This window comes from Cryptotermes secundus, unplaced genomic scaffold (genome assembly GCF_002891405.2).
Source record: "Cryptotermes secundus unplaced genomic scaffold, Csec_1.0 scaffold443, whole genome shotgun sequence".
Classification (NCBI taxonomy): Eukaryota; Metazoa; Arthropoda; class Insecta; order Blattodea; family Kalotermitidae; genus Cryptotermes; species Cryptotermes secundus.
Window position 1 is genome coordinate 233,422 of NW_019731576.1, and position 13,697 is coordinate 247,118.

General features: G+C 39.2%; 1 protein-coding gene across 6 annotated transcripts in view; it reads right to left on the minus strand.

Annotated features, from left to right (window-relative positions):
• Window positions 1-13,697, minus strand: part of LOC111867135 (meiosis regulator and mRNA stability factor 1) — a 97,912-nt gene that overhangs the window by 24,470 nt on the left and 59,745 nt on the right. For 5 of the 6 annotated variants that reach the window (XM_023856679.2, XM_023856678.2, XM_023856682.2 and 2 more), the window contains 6 exons: window positions 13,146-13,368; window positions 8,991-9,169; window positions 6,239-6,411; window positions 5,493-5,707; window positions 4,086-4,412; window positions 811-966 (listed from right to left, as the gene is read on the minus strand). In XM_023856679.2, the coding sequence (XP_023712447.1) occupies window positions 811-966; window positions 4,086-4,412; window positions 5,493-5,707; window positions 6,239-6,411; window positions 8,991-9,169; window positions 13,146-13,368 (1,273 nt within the window). The remainder of the gene's footprint in view (window positions 1-810; window positions 967-4,085; window positions 4,413-5,492; window positions 5,708-6,238; window positions 6,412-8,990; window positions 9,170-13,145; window positions 13,369-13,697) is intronic. The other variant, XM_023856680.2, reaches the window with a different exon arrangement.

Consider the following 13,697-nt stretch of genomic DNA (forward strand, 5'->3'; position numbering starts at 1 on the left):
TATCATCATCAGTAATCTGTCAAGACGACAGGTCCACAGTCTCTTCCAAAACAATTCCTCCACTTAATGCGATCTAGAGCTTTCTCCTTCAAATGACAGTATCCTCTTCTGTCCCCAAGGTCATCCAGCATCTTCTTACGTCTTCTTGTCACTTCTATCCGCCCCTCTATCTTTCCTTCGATAACTTCTTTTAGAAGGCAGTTTCTGTGTATATGGCCAATTAATTCCAAACTCAGTGCTGTGTCTTGGATCTAAAGTCTGAATAACAAGTTAAATTTTTTCCATAGCTATGAAAGGTTGCCAAAGGGACCAAGAAAACAAGACAGGAGAACTGTTGATGACACATCTCTGGAGATAAGTTTGGAATCCTACCTTTATTTGAATTTTCTTTGGAACAGCTTCAGAGGCTTATTTATCCTCTTTTTTTGGGTGGTATTTTCAACCATATTAGAAGGGGTTATCCACATCCATGTGGATACATAGGACTATTCATTCATGAAACCTCTCATATTTCAAAGAAATATGAATTGTAGAGCAGGTGGCTAGCACAAATAACTTGATTTAATTAGGATTTGGAACGAAACACAGTAAGATTTGTTACGTACAATTAATTCCCTGAAAAAAAGTAATTATCACGAATAGTAAAATTATTCTCGGGTTGGTAACTTCAAGAAACAGCATGTGTTCTCTCACTATACAACTGAAGCCTGAAAAAGGTCCTGTAACAGTATAAATTTCAGAGGAAGATGAAAAGTAGTTTAGTCATCTATAAACTGTATTAAAATGTTCAAAGTCTGAATGGCTGATTACCTTAGCTACCTGTGGAATAGCTTCAAATAATTCAATGAGTTTTGTGAAGCCATAATCAGCAACTCGACACTGGTGTCCGTAATGATGATGATACGCAGGGATGAATTTGTTGAACAGCATGCTGCACTGGGGAGCATGCCGCAGAAGTTCTACAACCTGAAACATTCATTGCAGGCATAACAAAAGAGATATAAGCATGGATGCTTGATAATGAACCAAACCATATTTTGTAGTAACAATCTAATAAGATGGCTTAAAAAACTGAGAAAATTGAGTCACTAAATAAATCAACGAACTACACAGATTTTGAGGTTCTCATAGGTGAGGATCTGGAAATAATATCTTCTGGGAGATAACGCCGTGCAGTCCGTCAAAAGCCTACCTATGTTTTAGAGGAACATGTCACCTCCAACTTTTGGGTTGAAGTGTATGCCAAGTAAGAAACCAGCATGAAGCTGGCAGCAAGCAGGATCCCAAACCAAATGCCTACAACCCACGCACGACTTATCTTCCCCCCTCCTTGTTTCTTGGCCCATCATATACCTAATACTTCCCCCATGCTCCCATATCAACACACTGGCCCTTTTCAGGAACACAGTTTAGTCACCCCTCTTGGCCTCTGTTGATTCACCTTGGGTTTTCTCAGAAATCAAGTCGAACTAGTCTCATGTTTCTGCAATCCCCTTGCTTTATCTGCTGGTTTTTTGTTTCGCTTACTCATAAACTCTGAAGATGGTGGCAAAGGTGTTCCTTCAAAATGTCAGCTGACTTTCAATAGACTACATGGCGTTATATCCCAAAAGACAAAACTCTTCAAATGAACTACATCTTTGAATAATGTTTATTCACCTCATTATGATGAGAAAAAGTCATCATGAAAACCTTTCTCTGGACCTACCCCTAAGGCTGTTCAGTTCACAATCATAACCTGTTCAGATTTATTTTTGTAGCATATTTCTACCTACTTATCACAGACTGTGTCATGATTTAATGCCATAAATCTTCCCCCTGTAGATCTAATGATGAAGAGCTGGGCTGAAAGTTTATTACATCCCATATACTGACATGTTACAGTATTAAATAGTGGTACAGCCATCCCTGAAATGTGACAGGAGTCGGGTGAGAAGCAGTCCACTAACTGCTGAGCTAAAGCATAAATGCATTAAGTTCTTCATTCCCATCCCAGTTACCTACACAAAAATAACATAATTTCTGTATTATAAAATTCATTTCAACGCTTTAAATCTTAGCATACAAGACAATTACTCCTTCTTACACATACTCTAAATTGTTGTTTAAAATACTCTAAGATGCTTTTTATCAGAGAATAGTTTGAGTTCAATACAGTTTTTAAGCTAGAACCTCAAAACAGAAACTAGATTATCAAAAATTAATCCACCTATCTGTGCACAAAAAATTTTAAATAATGAACAATTATACATGCAACTGTTCTTGTTCTTGTATGGTTAATTTGGTTTTTTCATACATATAGCCTATGCTTTGAAATACAAGAAACGTTAAATGCAATAAACTTTTGAACAGAACTGTAACACATATTTTGATGCAAACTGTGTGGTCGCCTGCGGTAGTAAATATTTTCTTCTCCTGCACGTCGTCTTCATACTTGAACTTCTCTAACACAGTAATGGTCAGAAAATAGTTGATACTGTAATGTTTATCTTGTTCTAGAGAAGTCATTTACAGTCTGTCAGGATCATGATATCAGTCTTCTTGAACTCACAACTGCCAGCTCACTGAATTGTTTCACCACACCCAAACTGTCAATTCCTGCTTCTAAGGGTAGAGTAACATGAATTCGCCAATTCCATCTGCTTTTATCCCTGTGTAGTATGTTCCACCTTGAGAATGTTCCTTTAGGGGTGGGTGGAGGCCATGATTTTGTTGAAAAGAGGTGTGCAGAATGCTTCCACTCCAACCCCCTTGCCCATGTAACAATACTGTCATGAATTTTAGTGACCAGACACAGGGTTTGAATTGGTAATGGGATTTACTGGACTCTTATAACACACAACTACGATGAATTATAGCACTCTCACTAATTCAAACTCTTTATAATTTGCTACATCATCTAAGTCTTCCCAGTCTACCTTCATTAGATGTTGCCTGGTAAGAGATTCCAACAATGTCCTCTTCAGCTCACATCATTACCAGCTAGTGACTGTCTCGTCTCCCAGTGTCCTCATATCCTTGAATTTTAGGCCAGAACTGTCTAACCAAATCAAAGTCATGTTACAACCGTCAGTCAGTCAGCCAGTTGGTCGATCTTGGTGTAATTCCCCATCTGGGGCGCAGGACCAGATATTTCTTACTGTCTGACAGCTGCAGTTTTCTTGATGGTTTTGGTCCCTGTTGTATAGCATTGGCATAGGCTCAGAGAAAACACCGCTTCCAACAATTCCTCTACTGTTGCGTGTATCCATTGCCACAGGAACGTGTTTACCAAGCTATTCCCTAGCAATAGTCATTTCTTCTCGCTCTGCACTTCTGGCTTTCAGCATGTATGTCACAATATTATAGCCAGCATCATGTGTCTTTCTGAGGATGATTTTATTTAACCTTGTAATACAGTAAAACTAATATGCTCTTTATAATAGCATTGCTGGCCCTCGTCTTGATTGCATCAAGGACTACCACACTGAGATGAACATGAAGCTAATGTTATGCACATCCCCAATTCTGCAGATATTGTAGCAGCTACAATCATTTCAGCCCATTCATGTAATTTTGCCAATTTAAATTTTTATCTTTTCTGTCTTTAAGTTTTTAAATTTAAATCCACTAGCACTGTGGACTTAAACATTTACATATTTAAAGGCATACATGATGAGTGGTACTATTTCTGGAAATGTGTGAACATTATGTATTTTTCAAAAATTTATTAATAGGTAATGCAAAAACATTCTACCAAAGAAGAAAAAATTAAACACACAAATTTCATTTGCTTGTAACTTTCAAGTTGAAGTGATGCATGTACCCCACGAGGCTGTTAAATGGGAAGTGCTAGTCAGATAAATTGAAAAGTAAAATAGGCTATGTGTTGTTATAGCTTGAATTGTCAGCCTGGAAGTGTAGCCTCCACATTCAGTTTTGGATTGGTGGGATTCTAATTTTCAGTGTTTGGTTAGTACAAGAAATATTGTAAAGAGGCAGCCTTCCTCTCATATATTTCCATCAGGCAAACCATAATTAGCCTAATGGAGCTCCACATACAAAAACAATGTAACAAACGCTGTTAATATTCATAAATTCCTTACCTCTCCTGCAAACTGTTTAGTCTTTTCAATTTCTTCGGGTGTCTGTTCCCTCTTTGGTATTGAAATTATTACATCAGCATCTTCTTGTGTTGAGACAACGATTGTGTTCTCTGACACTTCTCCCAGCATGTCTCTAAATTCACACACTCCATAATCCACAATGTCCCACAGCCGATTAAAAACACGCTGATAGACTACAGGGAACTCTGATACAGTAACTTGTTTGCTTGCTTGTGACTTCAGAATTCGGAGCAGATCAGACGTAAAACGACGCACTTGGGCTCGATGTGAGAGAGTTATGACTCTTTTGTTGCCTTCTCCCATCACCTGAAAAGTAAAAATAATGTAATATTGTCTTAACCTTCTACAGTTTGTAGAAACTCTCAATGCTCACTGTCATAACACACAGTTAGTGTCATGGATGTGAAAAGAGTCCTTCACCGAAAATAATTAAATGACCACACATCTGCCTACTAGTAATTACTATTACGCATGAAATATAAAGAACTCCAATACCGGAGTTGCTTCTTAGTATTCCTGTTGTGAATTGTTCATAATTTTGCCAAATTTCTGTATTATAATTTCAGCTATATCCTGGATAGTTCAATTCATCTCAGGCTTCTTTCCACAGAATTCTATCTCCTCCTCTCAGCCACTTATGCTCCCTTTACCATTACTGTATATATTCTAAAAACATTTAAGAAATTTTTACTTCACTATAGTCTAATTGTATATGATGCACCGTCAACACATCTAGAACCCTTGGGAGGCCTGTGTCTGTTTTGTAGCTGGGGAAATCTCACCCTTTCATTTCTCCATTAAGTGACAGTACTATTATGAAGTGGCAACACAGTACCCACATTTGTGCTTATGATGACACTGAACAACTTTTATGTTCACTATTGCATAGTTTCTATTCTTTCCTCACCACCATCAGCAAATCAAGGCATTCTAATGTCAGTCAAAAAGCATCATTTCATTTCCTCATTGTTTACTGTTTAGTTTTTTGTACTATGCGACTCTCTTAAATAGTAAAAAGTAGAGCTATCCCTGTAACAGGCCGTGGAGGCCCACAGGGTTGTGAGACGTTGAGGGTCTCAAATTATCTACACAATCGGCTCAAAGATGGTGGTAAGGTTGTCAGCCTTACATGCTGTCTGCACTTTTACTCCCCAGGAAAATTATTTAATTCATTCCTGGTACTCATTTCTGTTAGAGGCTGAGTCGACCCCAGGGCCATAGTGCAGCTGGAAGGATTAGGTCAATTGAAAAAAATCCAATGACCTCATCGGGATTTGAACCTGCGACCATCCGGTTTGTAGCATAGTCCCTCAACCAACTAGAAATTCATATCAAAATTAGCTCTTCTATTCATGATAGTAAAAGGATTAATGTACTGGACCATACTTGCACAATATGTGGTAAAGCCTCCATCAGATCTATGAGCTTGGTAAAACCATAATCTGCTACTCTGCACTGTCTTCCAAAATGGTGGTGATATGCAGGGATGAATCGGCTGAAGAGCAACTGGCAATGGGGGGAGGTTTTCAGTAGATCCACTAGCTCTCGACTGAACAGGGCCAACTGAGTGGCAAGAGGAGGACTGACACACTTCGCTGGGTCTGCAACACAAACAACAAATTCAAGTGACATAGTAATAAACCATACTCACTGGCCCGAACGGGGCACTTCGGCACTTAAAGGTTAATTAAAGTCAATTTATTTCAGTTATGAAATATCGAGTTCACATGCGATTTGTAGAGTTGATATACAGTGCAACAATTTCAGCAAGATAGAAGACACATGAGGATGGCCATATATATCTGAAACATGCAGTAAGGTAGAAGGGTGACTAGAAAATAAGTTGCATTTAAGATGGAAATATATGTGAAATACTGAGATAATGAAAAGGTTACGGTATTATCTCGTCATTCATAAAGGACAGAGAACATCCATGAAAAAATCCAGTTATTATAGCCAGGCTCCAAATCAGATTCAGACTTGCTACTACCTGAATGCAAGCCAAACATGTTATCATCATCCTAACCACAGTACACTATCATACACTTTCTTATATGCATAGAATATGGGAAATGTTAAAAATATCCATAACGTTGACCCATGCATTAAAAAATTAAATATCTGTAACTCACCCTCAATTTGCACATCTTCATTTCCTTTACTCTTGAGCCCACGCAGGTATTTGACACAGCCAACTCCCTGATAGATCTCTATGCCAGGTAAGCAACTCACAAGATGTTCCAAAGGAACACCTGTATCATCCACTGCGAGTGTTCCAAATTGTGCTTCATAACAATTTGGCAAACTGAAAATTAATTATGTCTCTATGAAGCAGAGTTCCTGAGCACCCAGTAGTCCATTAACTTTTCAATAAAATCCCTAAACTTTAAAGAATGCTAATAATAATTAACTATGCTCACAGAATCAAGCCATTGGTCCTTATTCTGAGTTAAATGAATCCAGTCCACACTTTTTCACCCATTTCCTTATGATCCATTGTAATATTATCCTGCCTTCTGCGCTAGGCTTAAAATTGATCTCTTTCCTTCAGATATTCTAACCAACAGTTCACGTGGATCTCTAATTTTGACATACATACTAAACGTCCTTCCCATCTCATCCTCCTAGAGTTTATCATTCCATCAATAACTGGTGAAGAGCATAAATTAATTACAACGTGAAATTCTTTTAGGGAATCCCATAAATCAATTTGCTACTTGAATTTATCTTCTTCTTAGATCTTCCGCATGGGAAGATTTAAATACCAGCCCTTAACACAGTGCAGGAGGAGCTTCCACTGACGATTTTAATCCAGACTTGCTAAATAAAACTGGTTCCAAAACTGTTATTTCCTCATTATAGCCTATATATGTAAGCAGAATTCATGTCATTCAAATACAGTGTACAGCAAAATATGCAGCACTGAAACTCGTGCATCTTGAATGCGCATGTGCGTTTGTCAATGGGGCATAGCTCCAACCACATGTGTTCCCAGTAGTGAAAAGGAAGTTGTGTTGTGCAGTTGTTGGAAATCGGTCTCTCGACAGAGGAAAAAGTATTCATAGTTGAGTAGTATTTCCACTCATATGGATGTGGTTGTGAAGGGGGACCGAGTTTGAAAAAGGTGACAGAAAATTCCAAGAGAGATTTAATAAGGCAGCACAACGTAATACAGTTATGAGGTCTATCGTGAAATTTCGCCATTATGGTAGTGTACTGTGTCAACGGAAGGGGAAGTTTGGTCAACCAGTAACTGTTTCAACTAAAGACAATCATGCACATGTTCTTCAGCAGGTACTGCATTCGCAATGCTCTTACCATCACCCAACAACACTACAGGGACATGGTGATTGGACCATTTCTTCAGGATTTGAGAAGGTTCTGTCATGCAAGGGGCCTTCACATGAATAGACAGTGGTATCAACAGGACGGGGCGACCAGCCATACCGTTCGTGAATCTCTAGCCATGCTGCAGGAAAACTTTCCAGGACAAATCATTTCACATGGTACTGACTTCCCATACTCGTCCCATTCCCCCGATCTTACATCACCTGATGCATACTTGTGGGAATGTTGAAGGAGAGTGTGTTCAACCGTGAAGATCTGCCAAGAACTATGCCTGCATTATGCAAGCAAATCGTCTCCTTTTGCAGGAGTCTGCAGTAACCTCTGTTCGGGGATATAACNTTCGTGAATCTCTAGCCATGCTGCAGGAAAACTTTCCAGGACAAATCATTTCACATGGTACTGACTTCCCATACTCGTCCCATTCCCCCGATCTTACATCACCTGATGCATACTTGTGGGAATGTTGAAGGAGAGTGTGTTCAACCGTGAAGATCTGCCAAGAACTATGCCTGCATTATGCAAGCAAATCGTCTCCTTTTGCAGGAGTCTGCAGTAACCTCTGTTCGGGGATATAACTGAGAATCTGCGTGAACGACATGAACACTGTCTACAGCGAGGCGGTGCACACTCTGAAAACTTACATTACACATACCATGGTAAATCAACACGCTAAAAGCGTGTATGTTAGTTTCTTTCAGGAGAAATAAACTCACAGATGACAACAAGGTAATATTGTTCGTCTTTTCATTTCAGTACTGTAAGTTTTGGCACATACTGTACTACTCAAGAGATGGAAACATAAAGCACAGTCAGCTGTGTGCAGTGCATGGTACTACACACTAGCACAAGGTACCTCAGCAGCATGAAACATTAATAAATGGTTATGTTTACTGCTTTTTCTTTGGGTGGAGTGAGACTGAGTCCACTTGGTATGTCAGCCACTATGTGACCTAATGTACCAGCCCCAGATGATAGATGGTGACTGTGGAGCAATTGGTGGAATGAGAACTGGCAAGAGAAAACAAAGTGCACATAGAAAACCTGCCCCAGTGCCACTATGTCCACTACAAAAATCCCATATAACCTGATCTGGGATCAAACCCAGAGCACCACAGTGGGAAACTGATGACTAGCTGCCTAACCTATGGCACGGCTAACAGCTATGTTACTGTAATACAAGGAGTTTGGATAGCTCAGTCAGCACAGCAACAGACTATGGGCTGAATGGCCAGGGTTTGATTTCTGGCAGGGGCAAGATTTACCTCTTCTCTACAGTGTGCAGACTGGCTTTGACACACAACCAGTCTCCTGTCTAAAGTATTGGGGACACTCTCCTCAGGGAAAAAGCAGCCAGAGCATGAAGCCAACCACCCACCTTCATCCAGTGACAAGGTCAAGAATGGTGGAGCTATACCCCATTCTCCCATATGTCTTCATGGAACAGCACTTAATTGAATAAGCACAGAGACAACTTTATCTTTTTACTCTAATACAAGAAACAATTTTTGTAACACTAATACAAACTGGTTTCCATACCTGGGCAGTGGAAGACTGCCATTATGTGTCTGAAGCAATATGTGAATATGTACAGCAAAAGCTTTGAGTCCAATCCGAACATTTGGCAATACTTCCATTTCCTGCTCAGCCCATCCTTTGTTTGGTCCTGGTTTACGGGAATGGTGAATGCAGTAAGGAAGTTCCAAGGACTGGCCATCCTGATACGAAACAATATATTTTATATCTGCACCGTGACCATGTCCTTAAATATTCTACCTCCATCACTACCTCATAGTATGCACACTGCTGTAGACATCTAGCAACACAGTTTGATGGGCAAATATGCTTCACTGAAATTTTAATATAAAATCGTTAAAACAAACTTCGTCAAAAATAGCTAACCTCTATGGAAACCAAGTTACATTCACATGAAAACACTGTCATGTGTGACTAGATACAGGATTTGTGTTGGTAACTGGAATTACTGGACTCTTTATAACTTGTAACTATAGGAAACCATAATAATTTTCTGGATCTACAAATTATACAACACACACAGCCTTCTATGTCTTCACCAGCCACTGCCTGGTAATGGCTCAACAGTGGATACTCCTCTGGTTCCATACTCATGTCCTCGCTGGATGACAGCCAGCTTGCAACTAACTCATGACAGCAACTAAATCTTAAATAACTAACAGTCAGATTAAGAGTTTAATTTATGACTGCCTGTTTACTGCCAGGCAGGTCATCTTGGCACCAAGCCTCTTGTGACTCATGACCAGAGTTTTTTATTTTTGCGACAACCATTATGGTCTTAGTCCTTCTATAACATCCTCTCTGGCAAGAGGCTGGATTTCTCTCTTATGAATATACATACACACATACATACTAATTCATAAATTCACTGATATGTTGTCCGAATTGGACCAGATATTGAACTTGTCAAAATAAGACTTGATTGCTTGGCCTCTGTCAAGTGTATATATTGCACATACAGCATGATATTGAAAATTCTTCATTTTACTATACATATAAGTCCTCTATCAGTCCAGACTTTGCAAAGCAGATCATGCATATCTTTTTCATCTATGCTACAATGGCAGCTTATTCACTTGAATAGTCACAAGCATGACCACCACAAAGTTTAAACCTTTTACATTTTCTGCCCCTGGCCTCACCTTGCCCTGTGCTACAAACACGGTCATTCTCATGATTTTGTATGATCTCTGCTTGTTGTCTGTGCAGCTTTGTTATATAATCATACACATTTGGAAGGCTTAAAACTGTGTGCAAATCATGGACTGGTGTGCACCTTGAAAAATCTCCAAACTAACTATTAACAAGTCATGGTCAAAGTCAAAGTTATGTTATGGCTAATGGTCAGTCAGTCAGCCTGTCAAGCACCCATCTGGCTGGTGTCCTCGTTTATATAGCCTCAGCATGGATCACATAGAAACACTGTCCCCAGCAATACCTTTTATTGTTTTCCAAGCATCTGTTGCCATGGATACATGTTTACTGAGTTGTTAACAAGCAATGGCTGTCTTCACCAGTTACGTCACAATACTAAACTCCCACATAATGTGGAAATATCAGAGTAGGAAAAGTAGGATGAGAAACTAAATCTGACTAATAATATGCATTAAACGGTGCTGCTGTCCAGAGGATATTTTTGCAGCAGTACGGATTCAAGTATAAGCTTCTGCTACTGCCACCTCCTGAACATATTTGTAACTACTTGATAGCATATATAACAACAGAATAATGACAGAAAGCATATATAACAACAGAATAATGACAGAAAGCATATATAACAACAGAATAATGACGGAAGTACAAGCCTTAGCCTTTTACACATAAGGATAAGGAAAAACTCTGTTAGGTGGTGATGAACAGCCAATAATAACAAAACAATTAACTGAAATTTCATTACATGAGACATAGCACTGAATAGTGCAGAAAGTCACTGCTTTTGATCATTAGTCAAGAGTCGGGGAACAAATTTCACAGCAATGCAGAGCATGTTCAAATTCTCTGTTAAGATCTCCTGGCAAACTCCATAACTGACCCCAATGGTGCCTGGGAGTTCATGGACTGTTCGGCGTTGGTCTTCATGGATGAGTTCTCAAATTTTTACATTTTCTGTCAATTTGCTGGTGATTGGTTGTCCTGAACATTCGTCATCTTTAACTGATACTTAACCGGCCCTGAAAGGTGAATGCCATTCAAAAACTGCTGTCTGGCATCTGTCTCACAAAGCATTTCAAGAGTTTTGGCAGTGGATTTACCGAGCTTCATGCAAAAATGATGCAGACACATTGCTCGAATTTGCATTCCATCGCAGACAAAACAAAACACGAAGTTGAAAAAGCATTCATGTAAAACAATGCATGTTCACAGCACGGTGTCACGTGGCACACTGATGCAATAGGCTTCAGGAAGTGTGATCTTGGCCTCCCCTCCCATCTTCTTTCAGCGAGGTAGTTACAACAGTAACAGTCCAGGAACTTTCCAATAGCATGCCATATACTGAAAATTTTAATTCCCATTACCCTTACCATCATCACATTTATTGTGCATATAAAGAGTCTACATGGTCAAAAGTTTGAGTGTGGGCACTTCTTTTCTAAACAAGGGAGCTCTATATTGTTACAGCTTGATGTGATAGAGACTGAATCTGTGAATGCCAAGATCATGTACTTCCGGGGATGGGAGTTACATCCCCTTAAAAGCAGGTTCCTTCAGCAGGCGTATATTTATTCCACCATTTCTGGTGATCAAGGAGGACTCTCCCAACTCCATTTCTGGAACTGTCAGCAACTGTTCCAATTCACTGTGTTCAATTGCTGACATCATCACTCCTTTATCTCTCACAGTCTGCATCTGCTGAGTACAGATGTTGTCTCATCTGAAGAAAGCAGCATTTAGTTCAAACTGTCACACAAGCAGGACTGAATGGGTACACTGTCACGTTCAAATTATCTTACACTGGAATTCCAATTTTGCAGCTGTTCATGACATTGCATTACAGAGGCATATTTATGTTTCTTAACATAAATGCTTGTTAATAGTCTGACCTTGTGAGAATACTCACTGTGCACACCATTTATGTAATCAAGAAAACAATTAGCATCACTTTGGATTTGCTGCACCATCTAAATGCTATTTTCAGTCATACACAAAAAGGGGATTACTTTCAAAGTCATAACCAAAGGCTCATATTATTATCTGTTATTATACAGGGTGTCCCAGGAGGAATGTGCCAAACTTCGGGAGGGTGTTCCCTATAAAAAAGTATGCCGATATAACCCAAAACACCTATGTCCAAAGTTGAACGGTTACGGAGATAATGGCCCGAGAAAAGTGTGGTCTTCTAGCGGGTCCACGGATTATACCTATCAGCTGAGAGGAATTATCTCTGTTTGTCCTTGACTGCCGTGATTCATCCTATCCGTGCTTATGGAGTTNTGCTGACATGTGCCATAATAAATACCTATATCTTCACTCATTTCTTAGGCTGTCTTCCTCACTTTAAACTAAATCACACCTGTGAGTTATTAATTCACCCTTTATACTGGTTGAATCTCATCCAGTATACTCAGCATTTTCCTTTTGTAAAACAACAGAACCACTAAAGAACTCATGCTCAGCTCATTATTGCACTTTAAAAGCTGCCTACACATCAGGTGCCTAGTCTAAATTGCCATTATTCTGATCTTCTTTCAAAATTTCATGCACTTTCATTGTCCCATACTAGTAAACACCATTAAATCAACATATCACAAGAATGTCTAACTACTACCAGATATGACGCTGATGCAATAAAATAAACTGTAGGCTTTTTACCTAAGGACAGAGACAGAGTCCAGTCTCCACAACATAATTTAAAATTAAATTAGAACAATGGATGACTAAAATATGAATCACTGTAATGAATTATAAATAAATATGAGCATGCAGAATTATGTCAAGGCATGACAGCAGCTTCTTTGTGTAATGGGAATTATATGAGATATGAATTCAGTGTTGATACTTTCAGATCAGACTATGTACACTACATATGACGAATGTTCACATGTTACTTTCAGTATGAGAGCAATACCATACCATACAACATTTAATAACATAAAGCAGTTAATAAATAACTCCAAATTCATCTCAAATTATTCTCAGACAAGGGGACATCCTGCTCACCTGTGTTGTCGAGGGGAAGATTGGTGACGGGGTATTACGGTGGTCTGGATTCAGAGTCACCATCCGTCCTGATAAATCCTCTGATATCAGACACACATCCTTCATTTTGTACATATCTGACATGCTTATGGATGTGAGATAGCGGCTCTCAAACAACTCACGGAACTTGAATAAAGGCAGGCAATGTCCTGGCACTTCTAAGAGCAAGGAAATAATCTGCGACCTGGCAAGAAAAAGCATACAGAAAATGTTTTCACTTACAGGCAACAAGAGCTTTTGGAGATCAAAAAATTTTATCTTTTGCCACAAGCTGCAACAATTTAGTGACCAGAGAGAGCATTTGGATAGATAATTGGATTTACTGAATTCTTACAAATGGCAAATATAGGTAATTATAACCATTTCATGAATGTACATATCACTGTACTGCAGCACACATCAAGTCTTCTCTGTCTTCACAAGTAGTTGTCTGGTAATGGCTCCTAACAATGTCCTCTGCTTCCGTTGTTCCAGGCTGATGACTGTCTTGCACCTAAACCACAGCACCAAATG